A 23,505-nucleotide genomic window follows, 5' to 3' on the forward strand; every position below is an offset into this window, starting at 1 on the left:
AAAATTTTTATGTATTTTTGAGAGAGAGACAGACACAGCACAAGCTGAGGGGTGGTGTGGTACAGAGAGAGAGGGAGACACAGAATCCGAAGCAGGCTCCAGGCTCTGAGCTGTCGACACCGAGCCTGACGTGGGGCTCCAACCTGTGAACTTTGGGATCATGACCTGAACCAAAGTCACCCAGGAGCCCCTAGATTGCCTTGTTAAAAATTCGTTAAATGGGGCGCCTGGGTTGCTCAGTTGTTTAAGAGTCTGACTCTTAATTTTGGCTCAGGTCATAATCTCACAGTTTGTGAGATCGAGCCCCACGTCAGACTCTGCACTGACATCCCGGAGCCTACTTAGGATCCTCTCCCTTCTTCTCTCTCTGTCTCTCCTCTGCTAGTGCTCTCCCTCTCAAAATAAATAAATAAAAACTTAAAAAAACATTTGTTAAGTTACATGAATAATGTTTTGTTATTCATGACTGTTAAATATGACCCCAAAAGCCTTTTCACAATATTTCTCTATTTTTCTGCTTAGAAGGTTGCTCGGTGCCCAGACCTAAGAGACTGAGTGATATTATTTGAGTATAAACAGGACTGAGGCACACAATAAAATGCTCCTTTTTAAATTTATGAGAAATTATTACATGAATCTGCAAAGCACTTGTTTGCATGCTCAGACTTACTCATTAGGCTCTGTTAAAAGCCAGGTCATAATCCCCAGGGACCTTTTGATTTCCCTTGAAAAATTATGGGCCCTGGGACCCTTCACCTGAGAGGGCATCTTTGCAGGTGTCAGGTGGCTGCTCTGGAAGTGTGAGCGTGGTGAGGGGCAGGCGGGTGATGGGACGCAGTGGGGACGCACACTCACCATCCCACGATCGAGGCAGTTTTGCCATTAGGGCTGGTAACGCTCCCGTCCTGTGGCTGTGGCCGTGCATTCTGTGCTCCCCTGGGCAGAATCGTGTCCTTGTGACCCACGGGTCAGATGGTGAGACTTCCTCTGTCTCGGGCAGTGTGTAGGTGAGTGCTGTGAATTTTGCACCCGTGGAGTTTTCTCTGTGCCTTCACAGTGCCCGGCTCTTCTCCTTGACACAGGCAGTCTGTTATTCCTCACCTGGAACGTTACTGTTCTATTTAGCTGCACTCGTACATCCTCCTCAAGTCTGTGTTGCTCCGTGACTGCTCCCTCAGTCACGTTCCATCCTCCTGGTTTCTGAGGTCTTCGGAGGACCTCCTTGAATCACTGAAGCGCTTACCATAATCTCAGCTTGGGTAGTTCTTGCCAAAATCAGGGCCCTAGTTAATAGTTGCTCACAACTATTAGGAATGGATTCGTTAGTCACCCACTTCAGCGGCTTTTATCCTGGCATGTATATTCCCTCCCTGGTTTTTTCTGCTTCTTTAGTCACACTGCAATACGGATTTCAAGTAGCTGCGGGCATCTCTGCGCCTCTCTGTTGTACATCATCTAAGGCAACTGTAAACACCTCCAGTCGATGAGTGTCGAGCAGCGTGTGGAAGAGCTGCCACTGATGAGTGCCCTCCATGTTCTGGGTCTAGTTCTGGGTGTTTAAGCTCCATCTTCTCTAAGGTTCAGCCCTTTAGTTTGCATTTTGTAAATGAGACTCGATTCAGAGAAGTCAGGTAACTTGTCCAGTGTCAGAAGAGCCAGTAAGTTGTGCGGGCAGGATCCATACCCGGCCCCCTTTGTTCACTCTCCCTTCCTGGTCCTGTGTCGCTCCTGGTAGCAGCACCCCGAGGATGCTAGTCCTTGACCGCGTCACATGCTGGGCTGCAGAGCTGGGCGCAAGCCCCACGTGATCCTGACCGTGCGGCACGCTGTGTGTCTTCCCTAGGTGCTACTGGGGTTTCCACAGTCACTTCAGCAGAGAAGCAGAGCATTTGTACCACACCTTGGAGTCCTCCTACCAGAAAGCCCTGCAGTCCCACCTGAAGAACTCGGACAGCATCGTGTCTCTGCCTCAGTCCGACCGCTCGTCCTCAAGCTCTCAAGAGAGTCTAAAGTAAGCACTTCAGCCATGCTTCTCGTTAGTGTGAGCTTTTAGGTTTAAAGGTTTGCTACATGAGAACACAAATGCCAGCTGTGTTTTTACATATACGTGCCTGTGCTAATCTCCCCTTACTTCAGACAGGTTCTGCTACGTAAGATACCAGGGGAATGGTAAGGAGTAGGGCGCCTCGGTCTCTGCCATAGCCGTGTTTAGTGAAATTTACATGGCAGTCCCAGAATACGGCTTTGGAGTCGAATAAGTGAATTCTTGAAAGGGTCTTCTAAGAGAATGTGAATGTTAACTTGGAGACAAGTCTGGAAAGGGAGGGTGTTCGGCACCTGGGAGTGAATGTATTACCATCCTCGCGCTGTGTTTCTAACTTCTGTCTCTAGCCACGACTTCTCTCTGTATGTCTGGAAGATAGTCCAGTCTATAATGCTAAAGCTTTGTTCAAAATTGGGGATTGATAAGATTGTGGTCCCAGTTACCTGAGAAATCCTGAAAAGTCTGCAATGATTCCTTCATCCTCCTAGTCTCCTTTTGTAGACTGTACTTGTGTGAACGCAGATGGAGTGCTCATTGGATAATAATAAATGCGTGTATACTTTTCAGTCGGCCACTCTCTGCCAAAAGAAGTCCTACCGGGAGCACCACCTCTAGAGGTAAGACTGACGGCCGTGGAGAAGGTGGTCTTGGGGAGGCCTGTTTCTGTGCGGCTCCCAGAGGCTGCTTGGTTGCTGGAAGCTGGTGACCTGCTTGCAGGTGCCCCTCAGGTTTGCAGAGGGCACTCTCGCAGCGCTCCTGCTGGACTGAGTAGAGCCCCGCTGTCCCAGGGGCTGAGGGCTGTGAGGAACCCACGCTGAGGATGCCTTGGGCAGGTGGAAGTGGAGCCCTGTGACCTTTCCTCTCCCACCTCCCTCCAGCATGTGGATCCCTCCCCAAATAGTGCTGCTTTGCTCTGGTCACTTGACAGGAGACTAGGGACAATGTGTGAAGCTTTGAGCAACAGCAGCGGGATAGCGGCTGTTCGAGGTGGGAGAGTGGAATGTTCCCCGGGAGCGGGAGGGTGTCTGAGAGTGCACGCCTAGGCCACAGCGTGCAGGAACTGTCCACGTGTGGGCGCTTCTTCATGGTCTCACTTCTCACATTACCCAGAGATAGGGTCCATTTCTTTGGGGTTTATAGTCGATCACAAGAAAATAAGTGTAATGGGTGTGTGTGCTTGTGGTTCTTCAGCGGTGGCTGAATTCTGTCTTCAGTGACCAGGAGAAACTGTGGTCAGTGTGCACGCACTCCAGCCTTCCTTAAAATTTGATAGGAAAAGCCAAACAAGTTGTGACGATGTATGTTTACGGTTGTCGTGTGGTCCTTACTGATGTTTCCTCCTTCCCCACTCAAGCTTCTACGGTCAGCACCAAATCCGTGTCAACGACCGGGTCCCTCCAGCGGTCTCGAAGCGATATTGACGTGAACGCAGCAGCCAGTGCCAAGTCCAAGGTCTCATCGGCCTCGGGTGCTACGCCTTTCAGCTCTGCAGCAGCCTTGCCTCCGGGGTCCTACGCATCCTTAGGTAACCAGACCCCCGCCACCTTTCCCCCGGTTTTGCTGTTTGAGATGACATTTAGCCCTGCTCAGATTTGCTTAGCAAATTACAAAACACCGTCATTGAGGAAATTCTCACTGTTGCAGGCCTGATTTTTAAGTATAAGTAGCTCTGTGCATTTCCTGCTGGTTACCAGCCACCCTTTGTTGAGTGTTCCCTTTCTCTGGACGAGTAAGTACCTAGGTGTTCACGTGGTGCGTCACACAGAGCCACCCCCAGCTTCACTTTCCCCTTCGTGGCAGCCCAGCCAGCGCCTTGTCACCTCCCACATTGCCTCATGACGTGGGTGGGGCAGAGCCAGAACGGTTTCCTGAGGGATTCGCTGAAGACAGTCACTGTGATTCGGTATTTCCCAGTTCGGGAATCTGACCGGAGTGGCCGAGGTGCAGGATTGGGGGGCGAGAGCAAGGGGCATCTCTAGAGAAATGTGGTGACTTACTGGCCAGCATAACCATATTCCTCAGAAGAGTGCCAGGAGGAGACTGTACCTACTCTTAACAATAGCCCAAAGGACTTTTTGAAACATTATTAAATTTATATCTGGCAGAATGGTAGGTCAGTTTCTCAGTTTTTTCAGCAAATGAACACCTGTGTGTAGGGCTGATAGTTGACTTCATCTTATTTTTGTTAGAGCAAAGTCGTTCAACCCAGAACCTGGGGACTCTGGTGGAGACTGAACACGTACAATTAAAATTTCATGAAACATTGAGACTGAATTGGTTCACAAACCGATTCCAAAGTCTGTTCCAAAACTGACGTTCTCAAGGTGTTCCGAGCACGGAGTCACAGGCTAGAGCGCCAAGGGGAGATTACTGGGCTGCCGTTTATTAGCTTGCTAACCTTGAACAGGCCATGCAGTCTCTGCATCTGGTTTCTCTACCTAATTAGTTGTGGAGATCGTCACCCAGCTCAGACACACGAGAGGGATAAATTAAATAATTTAATAAAAGTCCTTTGTAAGCGATTACCCCGTAAGGTGAAAAAAACGGATTGTGCTAAGCACGTGAGAACGTGAAAGGAGTGTGTTCTGGAATGTTTGTTAAGTCGGTCTTGTTTTCTCTCGGCAAACCCCTCAAACACGGGTACTTTTGATTGGAAAGAAGCCCAGTAAGTGCTCTCCCTTCCCATCGCTTCACTACCGTAACATTACATTGCAGTGTTTATGACATTAGGTTGGTACGTAGTCATCCAGTAAGGGGGACGTCAGAACAGCTCTCTCCCAGGGTGGGGTAGCTCTGTTCATTTGAGTTCCGTTTTTAAATATGTACCCGTGTTTCAATACATTTGATCCACCTTGAGTATCTGTAGTTAGAATTTGTTTCGCTGCTTGAGCACTTGAGTAAAAACGGTCTTTTAGAGGACTCTGTAGTCTTTGTTTTTTCTGTGCATACCTTGGATATTTTAATATGGACCATGTAGACTTCCCTCAGTGCTAGCAAAAGCACCCAGGTCTTTCGGTCTGACGATACAAATGGACCTTTTACAAGCAACTGAGGATACATTTTCAGCCTAGCATTAGCTCTTCAGGTAACAGGCCGGAATGTTCCCACTCTCTCAGCATTTCCGAGAACCCTGCCTCCACTTGTTTCGTGTCCAAAACCACAACACAACAAAAAACCTGGGAAGTTGAGCATAATCCTACTGAGAAATTGTTAATGATGACTACTTAGGTCGGCACATTATATCCGTGCGGAAGTGTAGCATTAAAGCTGACGATCCTTTTCCGAACTTCTAGAGTCCAGACACATGAGGGAAGATATGGAGTCCGTAGGCCATGACTCAGGTACCCTGCTGTACAGCTTCTGCCGCTCACCGTGTAGTTGGGTAGGCGTCATTGCTAGAGCTAGCTTCTCTCAGCTTCCTCTCTGCCTCTGTTCTTTGGGGGACTCTTCAGTACTTTAGCTTTTGGTTTCCCCCCCTTATTCTGCTGGTACTTGGTTCTAAGAAAAAGAAACTCTGAGAGGATGAGGGTTGGCTAAAACAAAAGCCCAACAGTGTATCAACTGAGGCGCTACCCTGGGTTGACATTTTTTAGCTTGTTTTCCAAAAGCAAAAGCAACATTCTACTAAGCCGATAATCGGAGGCACACGTACTTGCTTCAGAATCTGCTTTGCTGTTGAACTTGTTTCTTTTTTGATTTTATTTTAAATTGTACTTCTGCTTTTTTAGTAGCTAATAACATTCTGCTTTTTAATTTTTTTTTTTTAATGTTACTAACTGTTCCCTGTTATCCCCTCCCTTGTTTTTTAATTTGCTTAAAGACGGTACTTCCACTAAAGCGGAGGGTAAGCGGTTTGTTTCTGTGACTGGGGTGTGTCTCGCCTTCACCTGTCCTGTGTGCTCACTGAGTGTTGCCTGGTGCCCACTCGCCCCCACCGAGGTCCCTGCATGACGCATTGCACGCTCCCTCCACTCTTCTTCATTCTGTCTCCCTGCCTCTCTGCCTCCCCCCTACCTGAGTTCTCCTCGCCCTCCTTGTCCTGTCGTGGTTCTGGTGAATCTGTCACTCGTGTGCTGTCCGTGGTTTCCGGCGCCCGGCCTGCCCCAGGGAGGAGCCTTGTCCGGGTACTGGGTGCTGCCGTGCCCGGGGGCTACTGCTCTCAGATCTTGGTATTCCCGAAGCACCCCCTTCGCAGCTTTCATTCCCTTCTCTTTCTTCCTCTCTTTACCTTTGTGCTTCTGTGGGCCTCTCCTGTTTTGAAAATAAATTCAGTGTCATTTACTTAGGTCAAAAGGCCGGTAAAGGTTTTCTACCAGGTAATTGATCGAAATTTTTAAAAAATAACTTTTCTCTTTCCTATAGATGCTACTGAGTCATGTGATGTCATTTTTATTTGTATCACTGACACATACCCGTTCATTTGTTGACCCTCAGTCTTCCCCTCATCAACCGTGTATTAAATGCCTTCCATGTATTAAATGTGTCACGTTCTGCGCTCCACATGGGCTCTGGCATGGTGAACGAAACACACACATCCATATCCCCTTTGGTTTCTTTTTATGCCATTCTCTGGAAGTTTTCTCCTGATTTTGCATTGTCTTTTGACTTTAAGACGTAACCATTTTGGCCTGTCTAGCTCTTGGATTAGCACATGCTAGGCAACACCGTCCCTTTGTGCAGCCTCTACCCGGAGAGCAGGATAATGCCTCAAATCATTGAAATTTAGAGGAACCTCACATGCTTAAGATAGTGGCTTAGACCCACCAACCCTCAGCCTGAGATTTAACACTTAGCAGTTGCTAGTTTACTGTCATACCTTATTTAGCAGCTCCAAAAGGCTAGCCTTCAGTGGGCTGGCTTTTATCCTTATGTGTGCGGCTCAGAGCACTTTTAATCAATACGCTACTTCTTCAGGGACTCATAAAGGAAAAACTCAGAATGGAATTTTTTTAAAGATGGGCATAGTCCCAAGGTCAGTGTTCTTCAAACTTACCTCATAAAAATTACCTGCAACGTACTAAAGACACAGAGTCCTGGGTCCTTCCTCCTGAAAATTCGGATCAAGTTTGGAAGGGGCAACAGAATCTGAATTTTCAGTAAGCCCCAGTCAGTGGTGGTTCTTTGGGTTGGACAAGTGTGTGAGGTGAAAAGTTTCCCAGGTGAAAGTGGACAAGAAGCCTATGTCACAGTGAGGACCTCCTTTGTGAGAGCAGACGACAGAGGGCTGGCGGTGACTGCATTTTTTAGCCTGTAACAAGTGATCTTACATTTCTCCTTCCCAGCAACATGATCGTACGTATTTCCTCGGCGTAGGTGTAAGAGAGGCGGAGAGTGGAATTCTGTAATGTAGATGAAGTGGAAAGTGAAGATGTTCCAAGGGGGTTGTATTTTTTTTCCAGATGCTCTAATTTTATATGCCTGTGTGATAAGACTTGAAATCAGCCTGCTGTTCTCCCCAGCGCTAGGAATTTTTCACTTTTATTTCTTTTTATCAGTTTTCTTTTTACCAGTGCAGAGCAAGGTCAGAAGATTACCTACTCCGTTATTGTGCAGGAGACCAAGAACGAGGAGGCTCCTTCTGGTTCCCCTTCCGGTAGAAGTGGGAGAATGAGATGGGGGCCTTCGTCGTAGACGGTTCAGAATCTGACGGAAGACAAGCTTAGTGAGGGTAGCCGGTGAGCCTTTTTCTCTGTGTCCCAGGGCTGTGCAGGCTGTTGAGAGCCGGACATCAGTGCCTCGGGCTTGGAGTGCCCGTGAGACAGAAAGGACACAGTGCTGGTGGGCCACAGACTCCAGCGCTACAGACGCCCTGGCTGTTTGAGCAGTGAGGCCTAGTGGTGGTTCTCAAAAGAGCTGCACACAGATATTAGAAAAAGGCAGCAGTAAATATCACGCTGGGCCTGAGTTTTCTATCTGAATTTTTGGAATCATCGCGGTCCTTTTTAAAATTTGTTAATAAGCCTATGAAATTATTTTCCTGTCTAGCTCCCAGAGCAAGAAGGGACAAGTGCTTTCATCATTAGGAGACAAAGCTATGACTTGGAATCAATAGTTGGATGCTCTAAATTCGAAATTCAGATAATGCATTTGAATTCCAGCAACTTTGTTAGTGTGGGAATGGAGAAAAATACATCTACTTGGGAGTTTTTTTTTTAATCATACACATCAAGTAGCCTTTCTCACATTTATAACTAGTCAGAAAACATTTTTGGGGAAGAGCCCACAGAACCTCATCTTCTGGACAAAAGTTTATTTCCCCATCACGTTTGAATAATCTGGGGGATTTTAGAAAGAAGCATTCATGTCATTGGTTTTGGCACTCGTGGGATGAGTCTGTGATGAGATGCTACGCTTGTGGTAAATGAGTACATTCCCATCTACTACTGTTTTTTGTGGTTGTTTGTTTTTGGGTTTTGGGGGGCCTTTTTGTTTTAGCTATTGTACTTAGGAAATGCCTTGTTCATATTTTTTTTCCCAGAACACATACCTTTAAATGAAAAGTTACCAGGCTCCAATGGCTCCAATGAGTGGGAGCTGATGACTTATTGATCGTTTCAGAGGATAGATGATCCTATGTTATTAAGTCCAAGGCCATGCTTAACTACCAGTGATTTTAAGATTATGGAATAAAAGCGACGTAGCCTTGTTTGCTCTTTAGGAAAGGGAATTTAAATTTTAGTTCAGTTTCATTGGGAAATCAAACATTTGGTATCACTTATATATTTATTCCAAGAACTCTGACTTCCAAGTGATTGGCTTTTTTACACAATGAAAAAAATATGTGTTTGTCTATTGGAGTAAAAGAGTGCTGAGATTCTTTTAGTTTTGTTTTTTTTTTAATTTTTTTTTTCAACGTTTATTTATTTATTTTGGGACAGAGAGAGACAGAGCATGAACGGGGGAGGGGCAGAGAGAGAGGGAGATACAGAATCGGAAACAGGCTCCAGGCTCTGAGCCATCAGCCCAGAGCCTGACGCGGGGCTCGAACTCACGGACCGCGAGATCGTGACCTGGCTGAAGTCGGACGCTTAACCGACTGCGCCACCCAGGCGCCCCAGATTCTTTTAGTTTTATCGCTAAAAAATATGAGGAGAGTTGTTCCTTTGGGAGAAGTGCTTGTAGGTAAGAGAATTTATAAGTGGTCAACTTCCCAAATTTTGATTTCATCAAAAATACCACTTATGAATAAGTTGAGGTCGGTTTAATTATGCCTGGAAGCTGTGAGTTGTAAAATGGACACATATGCCAGAATGCCCCTGTGTGATGATGGAGATTTACCTAGAAGACCTTTTAATCTGGATAACCTCTAAATTGAGAATTGCCTGAAATTTTGCAACTATCATAAGGGGGACAGAAACCCTAGTGACTTGAGACTATCTGATAGGTGATTTTTTTTTAAATGTTTGTTTATTTTGAGGAAGAGCGTGTGTGAAGTGCACGCATGCAAGCAGGGTGAGACAGAGAGGGAGAGAGAGAATCCCAAGCAGGCTCTGTGCTCAGAGTGCACACGGACACGGGGCTCCATCTCACAATCCGTGAAATCACGACTTCAGCCGAAATCAGGAGTCGGGAGTCCCAACCAACTAAGCCACACAGCCCCCCCCGATCATGATTGTTTAATTGCCTTGGACTAAATGTAGGAAAACCATGCCTGCAAGTTAAACCGGGTGCACAGGTTTTGTTTCCCATTTTGAGGGCTCTTCTGCAAGAATGGAAGTGTGATGGAAAGAAATTCTCCAGCAGCTTTATTAAAAAGCCACTCGGTATGGCTGTTCTGTTTCACATATTGCATGAAAGTCAAAGGCTGTCCTCCTCCAATTCTTTGTTTTCTTCTAGGTCTGCTTTTCTTGGGGTGGGTGAGTTTGTTTGTTGTCCAGCTCCAGAACTTTTTTTTCTGTTGGACAGTTCTCTATTAAACTCTTCTTTTTCATTTTATTTTAAAATTATTATTCTTATAATTTTATTTTAGAGAGAGTGTAGGAGGGGGAGAGGGGCAGACACACACACACACACACACACACACACACACAGAGGAGAGAGAGAGAGAGAGAGAGAGAGAGAGAGAGAGAGAAGGAATCTCAACCAGGCTTCATGCTCAGCACAGAGACCAACACGGGGCTTGATCCCACAACCCTGGGTTCATGACCTGAGCTGAAATCAAGAGCCGGATGATGGACTGACTGAGGCACCTGGGTGCCTCTATCTCTGATTTCTGTTTATCTTACATTATTTTTCTTCCATGTCTATTCACTCTCTGTCTCTGTCATAACACAGTATGAATGAACATGAATGTCAATAACAGGTCATAATGTAGAAGTGAAGTATAGTTTTACTCTTCGTTGCGTTTATTGAATAGACTTTGTTTTTCTTAAAGACCAAAGGGTATTTTGTATCATCTCTTTATAATATCATCAATTAATACAGTGAACCAAACGAACCAACAGCCTTCTCTTTACAAAAGAAATCTGTATCTGAATACAACACAAAAAAGGCCCTTTTAATTCCCTGAAATTGATTTTAAGGGTGCCCTGAGGTCTTAGTGACTCATGTGAGTCCCTGGGGCAGATGGAATCAAGCCGCTGTGTTCCCCCAGGTGACAGGTAAGGTTGGTGTCGAGGCAGCATTGTCAAGGTGCTATAAATCCGTGACAAGGTGGGCTAGGAGCAAAACCTCTTTATCTTCAGGTTGACACGGTAGCTCTTGACTCTGCTTTAGGTAGGGGGAAAAAAACCAGCCCCCCAATTTGTAACTGAGCTCTGTTCTCCTGCAAGCTGTACCTTCAGTTTTTATTAACCTGTGGTGTCTGATGAAGTCAAGTGGTCTGCGTTTCTAGCCCTCAAGGGCGCCTGACAGGAACGGTGAACTTCTACAGAGGAAGACCCTCAAATCTGGTTCCTTGGGATTCCCACAGATTAAAACCTGCCAAGTGTGAGCTCTTAAGCTATAAGTGCATCTATAATGAGTGAGAAGCAGCAGAGAAAAAGAATACAAACATACTTAAAACAAAATTTTTTTTAATTTAATTTTTTATTTTTTTAAATTTACATCCAAATTAGTTAGTATATACTGCAACAATGATTTCAGGAGTAGATATCTTAGTGCCCCTTACCCATAAAAAAAATTTTTTTTTCTTAATGTTTATATATTTTTGAGAGAGAGAGGGAAACAGAGTACGCAAGGGAGAGGGGCAGAGAGAGAGGGAGACACAGAATCCAAAGCAGGCTCCAGGCTCTGAGCTGTCAGCACAGAGCCCGATGTGGGGCTCGAACCCACAGACTGACCTGAGCCGAAGCCAGGCACTCAACTGACTGAGCCACACAGGCACCCCAAGAATACAAACATATTCAGTCCTTCAAGACTTAAGGACCTTTTATGTAATATGAAATAATTAAATGTTTAAGAGAAATAAGAAATTTTTTTTTTTAGCATTATGTAGAATTGAGTAGTCTGAACAATCCTCCTTGTTGAGGACACATCACTGATATGGAATAAAAACAGTGAATCCCCAGACCTAAACAGAAACCCTAGCAGGTGAGGGTCCAAGCTGGCTTGTACCTTGAGGTCTTTGACTGAATGTCAGAGATTTGGGGCATTTACTGCAATGGGTATGCAGGACATGGGAGGACAGGAGGTGAAGGACAGACCAAGACCTGGTCATCACTGGTGTCCAGGAAGTTAACTCAATCTTTATACTGGCTACAGGGGGAAAGTAATCTTCCCTGATAATTTGCAACTGTAAATTACACCTTCACACAGTTTTTTGATCAGAATTTACACTGTGGTCTTTGTGATCCGAAAAACCCAAATAGATAAATGATATTAAAGTGGCTGTGGATTGCTTGTGTCCACAGGACACTAGCAGGAGCAAACATTAATCCTCTTTGGAAGAATTCAACTTCAATCTGGATCTTAAAGAATTCCTACAAGGTTCCAAGAAAAGGAATCCTTTCATTTCACGAAATAAAAAAAAAATTTGGAAAGACATGCAAAAGGAGCTGTAGACTATAAAGAATGACCAAGTAGGTTTTGAAGAACAGTTGGATCTTCTGAAAATGAAAATATAGTAAACTGTTAAAACCAACAACTCAGTGGATAAGTTGAGCAGCAGAATCCATGTAGATGAAGGGAGAACTCCTGAACTCAAGACAGGAAGTGCTGTCCAGAGCACAGTGCAGAAGGGGAGAGTTGTGAAATGTGACAGAGACATCAAGTCACGTGGAAGACGGTAAAGACATTTAACAGAGAATGGGACAGAGGCATCTGAAGAGGTGGTAGCTGAGAGTTCTCCAGAATCGGTGAAAGACACTAAACCACAGACTCAGATAACCCAGCAAACCCCAAGCAAGGCAGATGGTGACACCACAGCTTGAGGAAGAAGGTAATAGAAGCAGCCAGAGGGACCAAGAGACTACCCACAAAAGAAAGCCAGGGTTTACATACGAATAAAGCTGGGAACATCTGAATGAGATGGATGGAGCATGCCACCGTCCACGTCCTGCTTCTGATTGTCCCCCGCAGTTTTGCAAGATGCTACCGTGGCGGGAAACTGGGCCAAGAGCACACGGGCTCTTTTTGTATTCCATTTAATAGCTGCATGTGAGGCTACAATTGCCTCAAAGTAAAAAGTTTAATTTGGAAAGGGACGGCTTTTAAAACTCCCATCTCCCCAAAAGTATGATTTAATTGAAGTTGTGTTTCTAGTAATGTTATTTTAATCTATGAGACCATTATCTTAGGAGATAGTAAATCATATACTTAAAAAATTAAGACAAAAGATAGGGAGCCTGGGTGACTCAGTCGGTTGAGCGTCTGACTTCAGCCTAGGTTGTGATCTCACAGCTTGTGAGTTTGAGCCCTGTGTCAGGCTCTGAGCTGAGCCTGTTTCAGATTCTGTGTCTCCCTCTCTCTCTGTCCCTCCCCCAGCTCATACTCTGTCTCTCTCAGAACTAAATAAACATAAAAAAAATTTTTTTTAATTAAGGCAAAAGAAGGAAACAACAGACTTAAAGGAAAATGAAAAATCAAAACAAGTAACCATGCATATAAAATAGTAAAAATAAGCTCAGATCAGCTAAACTTTCCAGTTAAAATAGAAGGTTTGTTAGACTCAGTTGTTGTTGTTGTTGTTGTTTTAAATGTTTATTTTTGAGAGAGAGTGTGTGTGCAGACAGGGGAGGGGCAGAGAGAAACGGGGACAGGATCTGAAGTGGGCTCAGCCCTGACAGCAGAGAGCCTGATGCAGGGCTCAAACGCACAAACTGTGAGATCATGACCTGAACCAAAGTCAGCCGCTTAACTGACTGAGCCACCCAGGCACCCCAGGCTGGATTTTTTTTATTTTATTCACTTGAAAAAAATTTTTTTTAATGTTTATTTATTTTTAAGAGAGAGAGAGACAGAGCATGATCAGGGGAGGGGCAGACAGAGAGGGAGACACAGAATCCGAAGCAGGCTCCAGGCTCTGAGCTGTCAGCACAGAGCCCGACGCGGGGCTCGAACTCACGGACCACAAGATCATGACATGAGCTGAAGTCAGATGCTTAACCGACTGAGCCACCCAGGTGTCCCAACTTGATTGTTTTTAAAGATCCAGCTATGTGATAATTAAAGGGACAAATCTAAAATACAAGGCTGCAGATAGAGTAAAAGACAAGAGTAAGAAATACGTAAAAGAAAGCTGTTGAAGATCTATTAATAACAAACAGAAAATAAAGCAAAACCTTTACAAAGGTGGATTGCTATGTAATAAAAAATGAGTAAGTGGCAAAGATGTAATTATCCTGTTTTTATGGGCCTAGTAAAAATAGCCTACAAATATATAAAGAAAACATTTGCAAATTCTCCTTTGGAGTGAGCGATATGTAAAAATATAAATTTCTAATAGGTAATACATTTATGTGGTTCAAAACTCAGAAAATAGGAAGAGGTAAACAGTTAAAAGTCTCCCTCCCATCCTTTCATTTGCCTAGTTATCATGTCTTTCCCTTCAACCCTAGTCTTACAACTTGTTTCATTTTTGTTGAGTTTCTTTGCATATAGAAGCAATACAAAAACCGTATTTTCTCCTTTTAAAACAAGAAAGGTAGCATATTTACTATTCTGCATTTTCACTTATGTATCTTCATATTAGAGAGGCCTTTCCGTATTAGAGAGGACCTCGTCATTCTTGATTACCACTGTACTGCATTCTGCTATTACCTTAACCAGCCAGTTCCCTATTGACCGACATTGGAGTTACCTCCAGACTTCTGCTATTGCAAGTAACATTGCCATGAATAAACTTTTATATACATCCGTTTGCATGTTTGCAAGCATATTTGATAGGATTATTTGCCAAAAGTGGAATTACTGGATTAGGAAGCACATGCATTTGTAATTGTGATAGATATTGCCAAGTAGTTTTCTGTAGGGGCCACATTAATTTCCACTCCTCAATGAAGGAGAGTGCCTCTATTTTTACACACCAGAATATTGGCATATTCTTAGATTTTTGCCAGTCTGATAGGTGATAAATGGCATTCTCAGTGTCATTTTAATTTTGTTTTCTTACGAGTGAGCCTGAACAATATTTCATACACTTAAGAGCCATTTCTATTGCCTGTTAACTGTCTGTTCCTAGACTTTGTCCATTCTATATTGGGTTGTGCCAGTGGTGTGCTGGAGCTGTCTTGAACTAGTTCATGACAGCTAATTGTTAAATTTTCAGGCATTTTGTAATCTGGTTGATTTCATGTCAGTAGCCTGAACTTGGCCTGGGAATATTGACACCAGGGAAATTGGAAAACACAAATCAGTGAGGAATCCTCTCCCACAGCCAATTGTTACACATTTACCAGCACACTACTGGTTGGTGGACTTCTTACAACTTTTTATATGTTAAAGAAATTAACCCTTTGTAATATGAATTGCAAATAATTTTTCCCAATTTAACTTGCTCATCATTTTCTTCTTGTCATGTTGAGGTTTTACAAAATAAGTAGTCAGATTTACCTATCTTTGATTCTAATGGCTTTCATAGCTAGAATGGACTTTTCCACTGCAAATTACAAAGGATTTCTCCCATGTTTTCTTTTAGAACTTCTATGGTTTCATGTTTTACATTCTAATCTTAGGTTCATTTGCTGTTTTTCTTAGTGTAAAGAGTGAATGTGAAATATGGATCCAACTTATTTTTCCAAAGCAAAACATTAGCAAATAAGATCTAGTAATGTGTTTTTTTAAAGCAACATATTATGTTGAACTATATCAGTCCTTACGGAATGAAGCAAAAGCAGTACTTGGAGGAATATTCATAGCCTTAAGGTTACATTCGAAGAGAGTGATTTAGGAGTTTCTTTCCAATTTGTTAGAAAAAGAACAGAATAAACCCAAAGGAGAGTAGGAAGGAAATAATAAAGATAAGAGTACAAGTTAATGAAATAGGAATTAAACATTCACTTGACAGGATAAAGAAATGCAAATTGTATGAGGCATTGGAGAATCACAGTCTTCCATAAATTCTGAGAAGAAAAAGTGGGAATACTTCTTCACTCATTTAATGCAGCCTTTAGTAATAAACCAGAGAAGGTACAGTCAAGACATCTTGTGTATGTGAGTGTGTACATCGTGAGTGTGGGGGTTTAGCTCAGGTTTCAGAGCTTAGAAACTTGCTGATGGAGCTCAGCACATTTAGGAGAATCCTTTTATCTCAGAAGATGCAGGGAAAGCATCAAAAAAAAAAAAAACCATTTTGGCAAATTCTTAGCAATTAGGAATAGAAAGGAGTTTTCTTTTTTTTTAATTTTTTTTTTCAACATTTACTTATTTTTGGGATAGAGAGAGACAGAGCATGAACGGGGGAGGGGCAGAGAGAGAGGGAGACACAGACTCGGAAACAGGCTCCAGGCTCTGAGCCATCAGCCCAGAGCCTGACGCAGGGCTCGAACTCACGGACCGCGAGATCGTGACCTGGCTGAAGTCGGACGCTTAACCGACTGCGCCACCCAGGCGCCCCAAAAGGAGTTTTCTTAGCATGTTGAAATACCATACTTTTTGTGAAATTCCAGATTTTTTTTTTTTTAATGTGGCTTAAAGGAACAAATCTTACCCATGTGGGCGTGGACTACATGTCCTAAGACAGCAGGATAAAGGCAGAGAAATGAAGGGGTAGAGTTTTAAGGGGAAAAAACTGAAGTCTTATTTGTAGATGGTGTTCTATTTAGATAACCCCAAATGATTATGTACAAGCTAGTAGAATTAACACAAGTTTAGCAGGGTTCCCAGAATTAAGATCAAAATACAAAGATTAATTCATATTTGTCAAGAAGTTAGAAAATATAATTTAATAACATATTTATGTGTCATCAAAATAAGGCACCTTTGAATAAGTCTGTAAAAATTGAGTAAGACTTTAAAGTGAAATAAGTAAAGGAAAAAAAAAACATAGAAACATCAATATCATAAAGCTGTCTCCTTTCCTCCCCAAATTAACCTTGCATTCCACATAATGCCAGTTAAGATATCAACAGAGACCATTTTAACCTGTATCTTTATAAGCACTTGGAAGAGAGCAAAGGGCCTTAGGAAAAAGTGGGTTGATTTTCTCTGCCAATTAGCAAGATTTTTTTTTTTTTTTTAAAGCTAATACTAACATTGTGATGTTTACTGGTGTAGACACGCACATCAACGGGACAGACTAGAGAATTGAGAAACAAGTCCACACATGTATTTTAAGTACTTGGTAAATGACAAAGACAGCTTTGTAGGTCAGTAAGAAAGGGGGTAAGAAAGTTCATTTGGACACTGGTTAGTAATATGGAAAAAATAAAGTGGATCTTTCCTGTACCTCCTACAGAAGAATCAATTCCATAAGTGACCTCACAAATAAAATGTTAAGCGAAACAGTAAGTTTTAGAAACATACATACCTTATGATATAATTAAAAGCATTTTAATGTATAAAATGATGCCATCTGTTGCTTGGTTATGCAACTAAATGTATTAAAAGTTTAAAGAAATGCTAGAGGATGATGAATGCTAGGTTTAGGATCAGGTTACCAAATGTTGGAAGAAGGTAGGGGGTACAGAGACACTAGCAAAGATTTATATGTTTTAAGCTGAATGGGTATGGATGTTCACTTAAAATATGTTTTTGTGACCTAAATATTTTGTAGTAAATTTGAAATAGGAAGTGAGATTCAGTTGGTTTTCATATTGACTTTGCCTTGGTGACCACCTTGATTCAGTGTGGTTACTTCCTCACTGAGGTTGGCCAGCCAGTTGGCCAGGCAGGCACAGGTAGCTAAACTAGTGGTGTGACCTTAGACAAATTAATTAATCCCCATTTCTCAGTTTCCTCATCTGTAAAATGGGAATAATTATATGTTCTTATGAGGATTCCGGGTTCACGTACATACAGCTCTTAATATAATACCATATAATAGCTGTCAGTACAGTTTCTAGAATTTGTGTGTTTTTACTTAAACTGCCGTTAAAAGCCATGGATTCCTTCTAGTTTCAATTTTTTTTTCTTAAGTTAGTACTTTTATTGCTCCTCCCCTCCCTTCTTGAACCTTGTCCAAGCCTTAGGGTTTGTTTTTCTGGATTACTGTTCTGCAAGCTTTCTCCGATGAGGTATAAGTGGTTTTGAACAATGTAAGATGCCAACGTGAGTTCCATGGCTTGTGTTTTCCGTATCAGACTGCTGTTCTTTTTTTTATTTATGTTTATTTTATTTAATTTTTTTAAATTTACATACAAGCATATAGTGCAACGATGATTTCAGGAGTAGTTTCCTTCTTAATGCCCCTTACCCATGTAGCCCACACTCTCTCCCACAGTCCCTCCAGCAACCCTCTGTTCTCCATATTTTAATAGTCAGACTGCTGTTCTGATTGAATTACGGCAGGAGAGACATTTTCTGCCTCCTCTGAAACCAAAGAAACCCTGAATTTCAAAAAGTTTAATCTCTAATCATACTAGTCTGATCATCAATGATTTTGCATTTCTGAATTCATTTTTGTTTTTATGGTTTCATGGTTTAATAGTGGGAGTTAACAGATTGCTTTACTTACAATAGCAAATTTTTTTCATACCTGCCTATGACATTGCGTTATTTTTAGGTGGTTGTTTCTCTAGGTACTCCTAATATTGATTCTGCCTTCTTCATCTTTTGCAGCCTAGAAACTTGTTGGCATACATGCTTTAAAATAGAAGTTTATTGCTACCTGTCAAAACCTATTTATTCTCCAGGGTACTGTAGCTTTTGTTGCTTGCTGAGTTTTAAGGGTTTTTTTGGCGTGTGTGTGTGTTTGCATTTATTCTTTTTTCTGTAGTATTTTTCTTAAGATGACTGCTCATATTTTCTGCTTTTGGAAATTTGACAGGTTTGTAGATGATAAACTAGAAAATGTCATGTGTAAAAAATTGGGGGGAAAATCCTCAAATAGCTGTCATCTCCTCATCTGAAAATATAATATGCTAGAATAACAAAAACAGAAGCACCTTCCGGGTTCATGACTTACTCTCAGGAGTAACTAACATATCTGTAGAACTTCTGGGTGCCGGTCAAATACACGGGCGTGCACACAGGGCAATGGGTGAGGACTGCTCGTGAGGAAGACCCGCGCCCCCTGTAGGTGGCCCCGTCGGTGCCTCTTGTTCGTGGTGTGGGTTGCGTTCTTGAGTAGGTCACACTGATTGAAAACATTATGGAAACGCCGTTTTTGCTGCACATCCTCCAGGTCGGATCCGCACGAGACGGCAGAGCTCCGGGAGTGCCACCAGTGTCGCCACCACACCTGATAATCGAGGCCGCAGTCGCGCCAAAGTGGTTTCACAGTCCCAGCGTAAGAAGTATATTTTATACTCTCTGTTGTGTCAGTTTTGTTCAATCAGCTCACTCTACAGTTGAAAGATTTATGATATTTTCAGTACTTCAGGAGAAAACCACATCTGTGTGGCTGTAAGATACCGTGAGTAGTCTTGATGTTCGTTGAGTAAGCTCACAAAATGGAGCATTCAAGTGTACTTTTGTCTCCTTGCCAGGTGATTTAAATTTTGTATTATTAAGCATTAATGATTAAAATGTGGTTTCTCTGCCTTTCCTCAAGCATCTCAAATTGAGATAAATCTGGGCTATGACCCATTTTACTGTCGATAAGGACTCCCTCTGATATAATTTAAGAGCAATACCTGGGGATTATTTTAATGTGGAGTTCTCTTTCGAGTGGTAATAAGCAAATCCATTAACAGCTGTCCCCTTTAACCCTCTGTTCTAACATTTGCAGCCTGCTCCTCTCTTCCTGCCAGCGTAGGCCCCGCTTTGCCCAACTACCCTCGCTTCCGTTACTGCGTGTCTGTACGTGTCGAGTCACTTGGCTTGCTAGCATCAGCCACGAAAGCAGCCGTAGATGGAAGGAATGTATTCAGATCGCTCTTGGGAACCATCCTGGTGTCTCACTCCCCAGCCACACTTGGCTTTTGAGTCTCCCACTCCCTCTGTGCGTGTGTAGAGTAGTGCTGGGGGTCCGAGTTCTCCTGGGCAGGATTAGTGTGGCCGAGAAAGGCTCTCCTTCCCCGGGAGCTGCACACAGGCCCTCAGCACAGCACTGTCTAGTAGATGTGTGTCTGCTTCCTTCATGGCCCGAGGAGCTGTCTGGTTTGTGTCAAGAATATTCCATCTGTGGCCAAACCTTAGGTTCTCCTTAGTATTTAGAATGCCTTTCTCAGCTCCTTGTGAATACTCCCATGTCCCTCTGGTAACTCCAGGCCTCGTGTTAAACAAGCGTATCTCCTTTCTGAAAAGAAAAGTAGAATGTCAGTCATACATTCCTGCCAGGATTGTCTGAAGCAGAAGCCCACGCGTCTAGCGTATCACAACGTACAACACGACACGGATTGTACAGCTGTGGCCCAGCAGCTTCTACCTTGGGAACAATATCCAGGCTCTGGTTATTCTCTTGAACCCTAGCGATGCCTGGAGTCACAGATGGATCTGATACTCTGGTCATGAGTCAGGTCTTCTTGCAGAGAAATTTTTCTTGACAAAAGATACTCAAGACTCCATATTGAGATAGTATGTTAAGATTGAATTTAATAAAAAATGTTCTTTAGCTGTGAAGTGTTGTTTCCTTTCTTGGAGTGAGGTTGGATAGTACTTTACAGTTCTCGGTGTCTGCTATTTATTGCCATTGGCCTCTGCAGGGATTCCTGCCCCCTAGCCTGGCTCCTCTGCTTAGCAGGTGGTGAAGATGACGTTCTTGCAGAGGAATTTTCTATAGTCTCGATGATTAGAGCTTCCGTTCCTCAGTCTTATAGAAATACTGCACTCTGTCTTGGAGCTCCACTTTAAAAGTCTTCAGTTTCATTGTACTCACCAAATTCCCCTCCTAGGAAGGGAGACAACACCAGCAAATGATCAAGGCTGGACCTCAAGCTTAGTCATATAAATTATTTTTTGAACAGTTATTTTAATAGGAAGTAAATATGAGCATATTTATATGTTTTACAAATGTAGGTATACTTAGCATTCATAGTGCCAGTAGAGTAGTAAGTAGATTTCGTTAACATTAGATTTAGGGCCCTTAAGAGTTAACAAGCATATTTTAAATATTTGAGGACTTAAATATGTGAAAATTAATGTTTTAATATTTGAGGATTTGGCATAGGACATTCAGGTGAAACTAGTTAATAGCAGTTTCTTTGAATTCATTGAAGTTTATTGAGCACTTCCTAGGTAGTAAGCAGCACCACTTAAGGCGGCAGTAACACATAAACGAGTAGGATGCGGTCACTTCTCTCGGTTGCTCAGAACTAGAGAGTATAGATGTGCTTCTGGAGGGCAAGACACTTGTCTTCTCTGCATCTCCTGCACCTGACACATGGAGGTTCCTAAATGTTACATGGACAGACCTGAAGTCAGTGCCAATAGAGTATGATATGAGTAAAATCAACATAAGTACAAAAGTGAGCAAAAAGGAAAGAGACCTAGAAGAAATAGCTAATTTGTTAATGTGTTTGTGAACAAAGACATTTGTGTTGTGTTGCATGCTGACCTTCTGTATTGTGCTATTGTCTTTTAATCCACTTTTTGCCTGTCCTTTGGTCTGCTCTCATAATCAAGGATCCAGATCTGCTAATCCTGCTGGTGGTAAGCCGTTTCTCTTCTTGCTTTTTTTTTTTTTTTTTTTTTTTTTTTTGTGTTTTCCCTCACCCCATGTTCCTTGCACAATGTTAATTTCTCTCCCTATTATGAGCTTAATCTTTCGGCATTTTTTTTCTGTTATGTTCAAATTCTAGTGTTTAAAATGGATTTTTCTCTTTTTACACAGTTTAATAATTCATTTGTGTGCTCAAAGTTTATGGGCAAGATTATTAAGTCCTAAGACAGGTTCTTCGTGGTGATGCGTACTGGTGATTTCTATAATGAATTTCACTTTAAATTGTAGCTAAGTCATTATAAAGTCCTAATTTTATGATTCGTCACCTTGGTGATTCATTTGAATGATGGAGTGTGTGTGTGTTTAATTTCCAGGTTGTGTTCCTTTAAAGGTTTTTATTAGTTACTAGGTTCAGTAGTTAGTATCTTTCTTAGAGGTACATTAATAATCATGGTCTTCTTAATTTCTCCCTATATTTTTATCAGTTTTATGTTTTATATTTCAAAGCTATGTTATTTGGAACATAAGGGTTTATGACAATTATATCTTTATGGACAGTTATTCTTTTATCAATATGAAATATCCTTTGTCCTTTTTTAATGCTGTCTTACTCTGTTTTGTTGTTTTGTGTTAGGTATGTTGTTTCTTTCTTACTAACAGTATGTAGTTGAATTTCATTTTATTTTTTAAACCAATCCAAGAATCGCTGTTATTTTAAGAGATTAATTTAGTCCAGCCACATTTATTATGATTACTGACATGCTTGAGTTTATTCCTACCATTTTATTTGTGATTTTTATTTATTATTTTTTTTTAGTTGCCTCTTCTTCATGCCCTCTTTTCTTCCATTTATTAAGTTAGTGGGGTGTTCTTGGGTCTGTTTTCTTCCATTAATGTTTAGGAAGTTTCTATTGTAATTCTCGCAATTATACTTAAAATTTTCAGCATATCAACTCTTACAGAATAAAAAAGCAAAACAGTAAACACCTTTGTGATTGTTTGTAGAAATTTGCTGTGGGACGGGGAGCTGTTTATACTTAGTCCACTGTTTTGAATCAGAAATCTTGCTGTCATTTTCGTAGAACTCCGCCAGTAATTCTTCTTTGTGGATACATTCTCTTATGTTATTTGAAGCTCTTTTATGCTCCTGTATTTAAAGAAAAAAAAAAAAATCAGTACTGCTACCCACAAGAAAGCCATTTTTATATGAAATTCTTAGTATTTGATCCAAATTAATGTGTAAGCTGACTTCTGAAATTGTAATATTATAGTTGTATTCCCTGATTTACATCCATTTTTCAGTTTTGTTTTGTTTCATTTTTAGCTGGCAGCCGGTCAAGTTCCCCAGGAAAATTGTTGGGAAGTAGTTATGGTGGCCTTGCCGGGGGTTCCTCAAGAGGCCCGCCTGTGACTCCCTCTTCAGAGAAGCGAAGCAAGATCCCCAGGAGTCAGGGATGTAGCCGAGAAACCAGTCCAAACCGGATAGGATTAGGTAAGGATCCTCAAAGACCTTGAAATACCATTCCTAACTTGGTGGTAATTTTTATTATAATCTAATGGCTTTGTCTAATGTTAGATTATGGCCTGTTCAGGTTTGAGTTACAACTAAAAAAATATATGGGCCTCACCATTCAGATTGACGGGAAAGAATTACATCCCTCTGGGCTTTTGTACCTGAGAGCTCTCACAGAATGTTAGAACTGGGGGAGTGGGCAGGATTGTTCTCTTCACAGCAGCGTTGTTGCTTTTCATCCTTTTTTTCATGGGTTAGCACTAAGTCTCCATTAATCTGTGTATGTTTTCAAAAGCAATTTGTAGGGTCCACATTTATTTTGATTTTGATCTTCTCTAACCTGTTTGGTGGAACTTATGGTCAAAAGAACATGAGTAGTTACTTTTGACACAGTATTGTTCGAACATGAAACCTAGGAATAAATTAAAGTCAAATATATGATACTTTCGTGTTACAGTATTTAGTTTCTCTGTGACAATGAGTAGAATTACGTGAATTACTCTCAGCAGCTTAGAGACCTGTTACTCTATTCAAATCTAAATTATACACCACCTATTTAGTACTAAGAAGTCTTTTGTAATATATTGTGAGAAATTTATGTTCATACTCTTTCTTATATTTCTACCTGCTTTCTAAGGATAAAAATCTATTAATGTGAAATCAGAGTACTGCTGTATTCTTAAGTCCTGTCGGCTTCTTGTTCTCATTTATTTATCTCATCAGCAACTTTCACATGAACGTTTCCTGTGATGCACCAGGCACTTTATTACACCTTAGGATCAGAAGACAAAATAGATGTAGCTTCTGACT

At 42.0% G+C, this 23,505-nt stretch overlaps 1 protein-coding gene across 11 annotated transcripts in view; it reads left to right on the plus strand.

Moving 5' to 3' along the window:
- The window catches only part of CLASP1 (cytoplasmic linker associated protein 1), a 272,484-nt gene that overhangs the window by 165,569 nt on the left and 83,410 nt on the right, over nt 1-23,505 (plus strand). For 3 of the 11 annotated variants that reach the window (XM_053214873.1, XM_053214874.1, XM_053214875.1), the window contains exons 17-24: nt 1,844-2,011; nt 2,612-2,661; nt 3,399-3,569; nt 5,338-5,385; nt 5,865-5,888; nt 18,765-18,869; nt 21,146-21,172; nt 22,507-22,674. In XM_053214873.1, the coding sequence (XP_053070848.1) occupies nt 1,844-2,011; nt 2,612-2,661; nt 3,399-3,569; nt 5,338-5,385; nt 5,865-5,888; nt 18,765-18,869; nt 21,146-21,172; nt 22,507-22,674 (761 nt within the window). The remainder of the gene's footprint in view (nt 1-1,843; nt 2,012-2,611; nt 2,662-3,398; nt 3,570-5,337; nt 5,386-5,864; nt 5,889-18,764; nt 18,870-21,145; nt 21,173-22,506; nt 22,675-23,505) is intronic. The other 8 variants (XM_027056008.2, XM_053214882.1, XM_053214877.1 and 5 more) reach the window with 4 other exon arrangements.

Source organism: Acinonyx jubatus, chromosome C1, assembly GCF_027475565.1.
Source record: "Acinonyx jubatus isolate Ajub_Pintada_27869175 chromosome C1, VMU_Ajub_asm_v1.0, whole genome shotgun sequence".
Lineage (NCBI taxonomy): Eukaryota > Metazoa > Chordata > Mammalia > Carnivora > Felidae > Acinonyx > Acinonyx jubatus.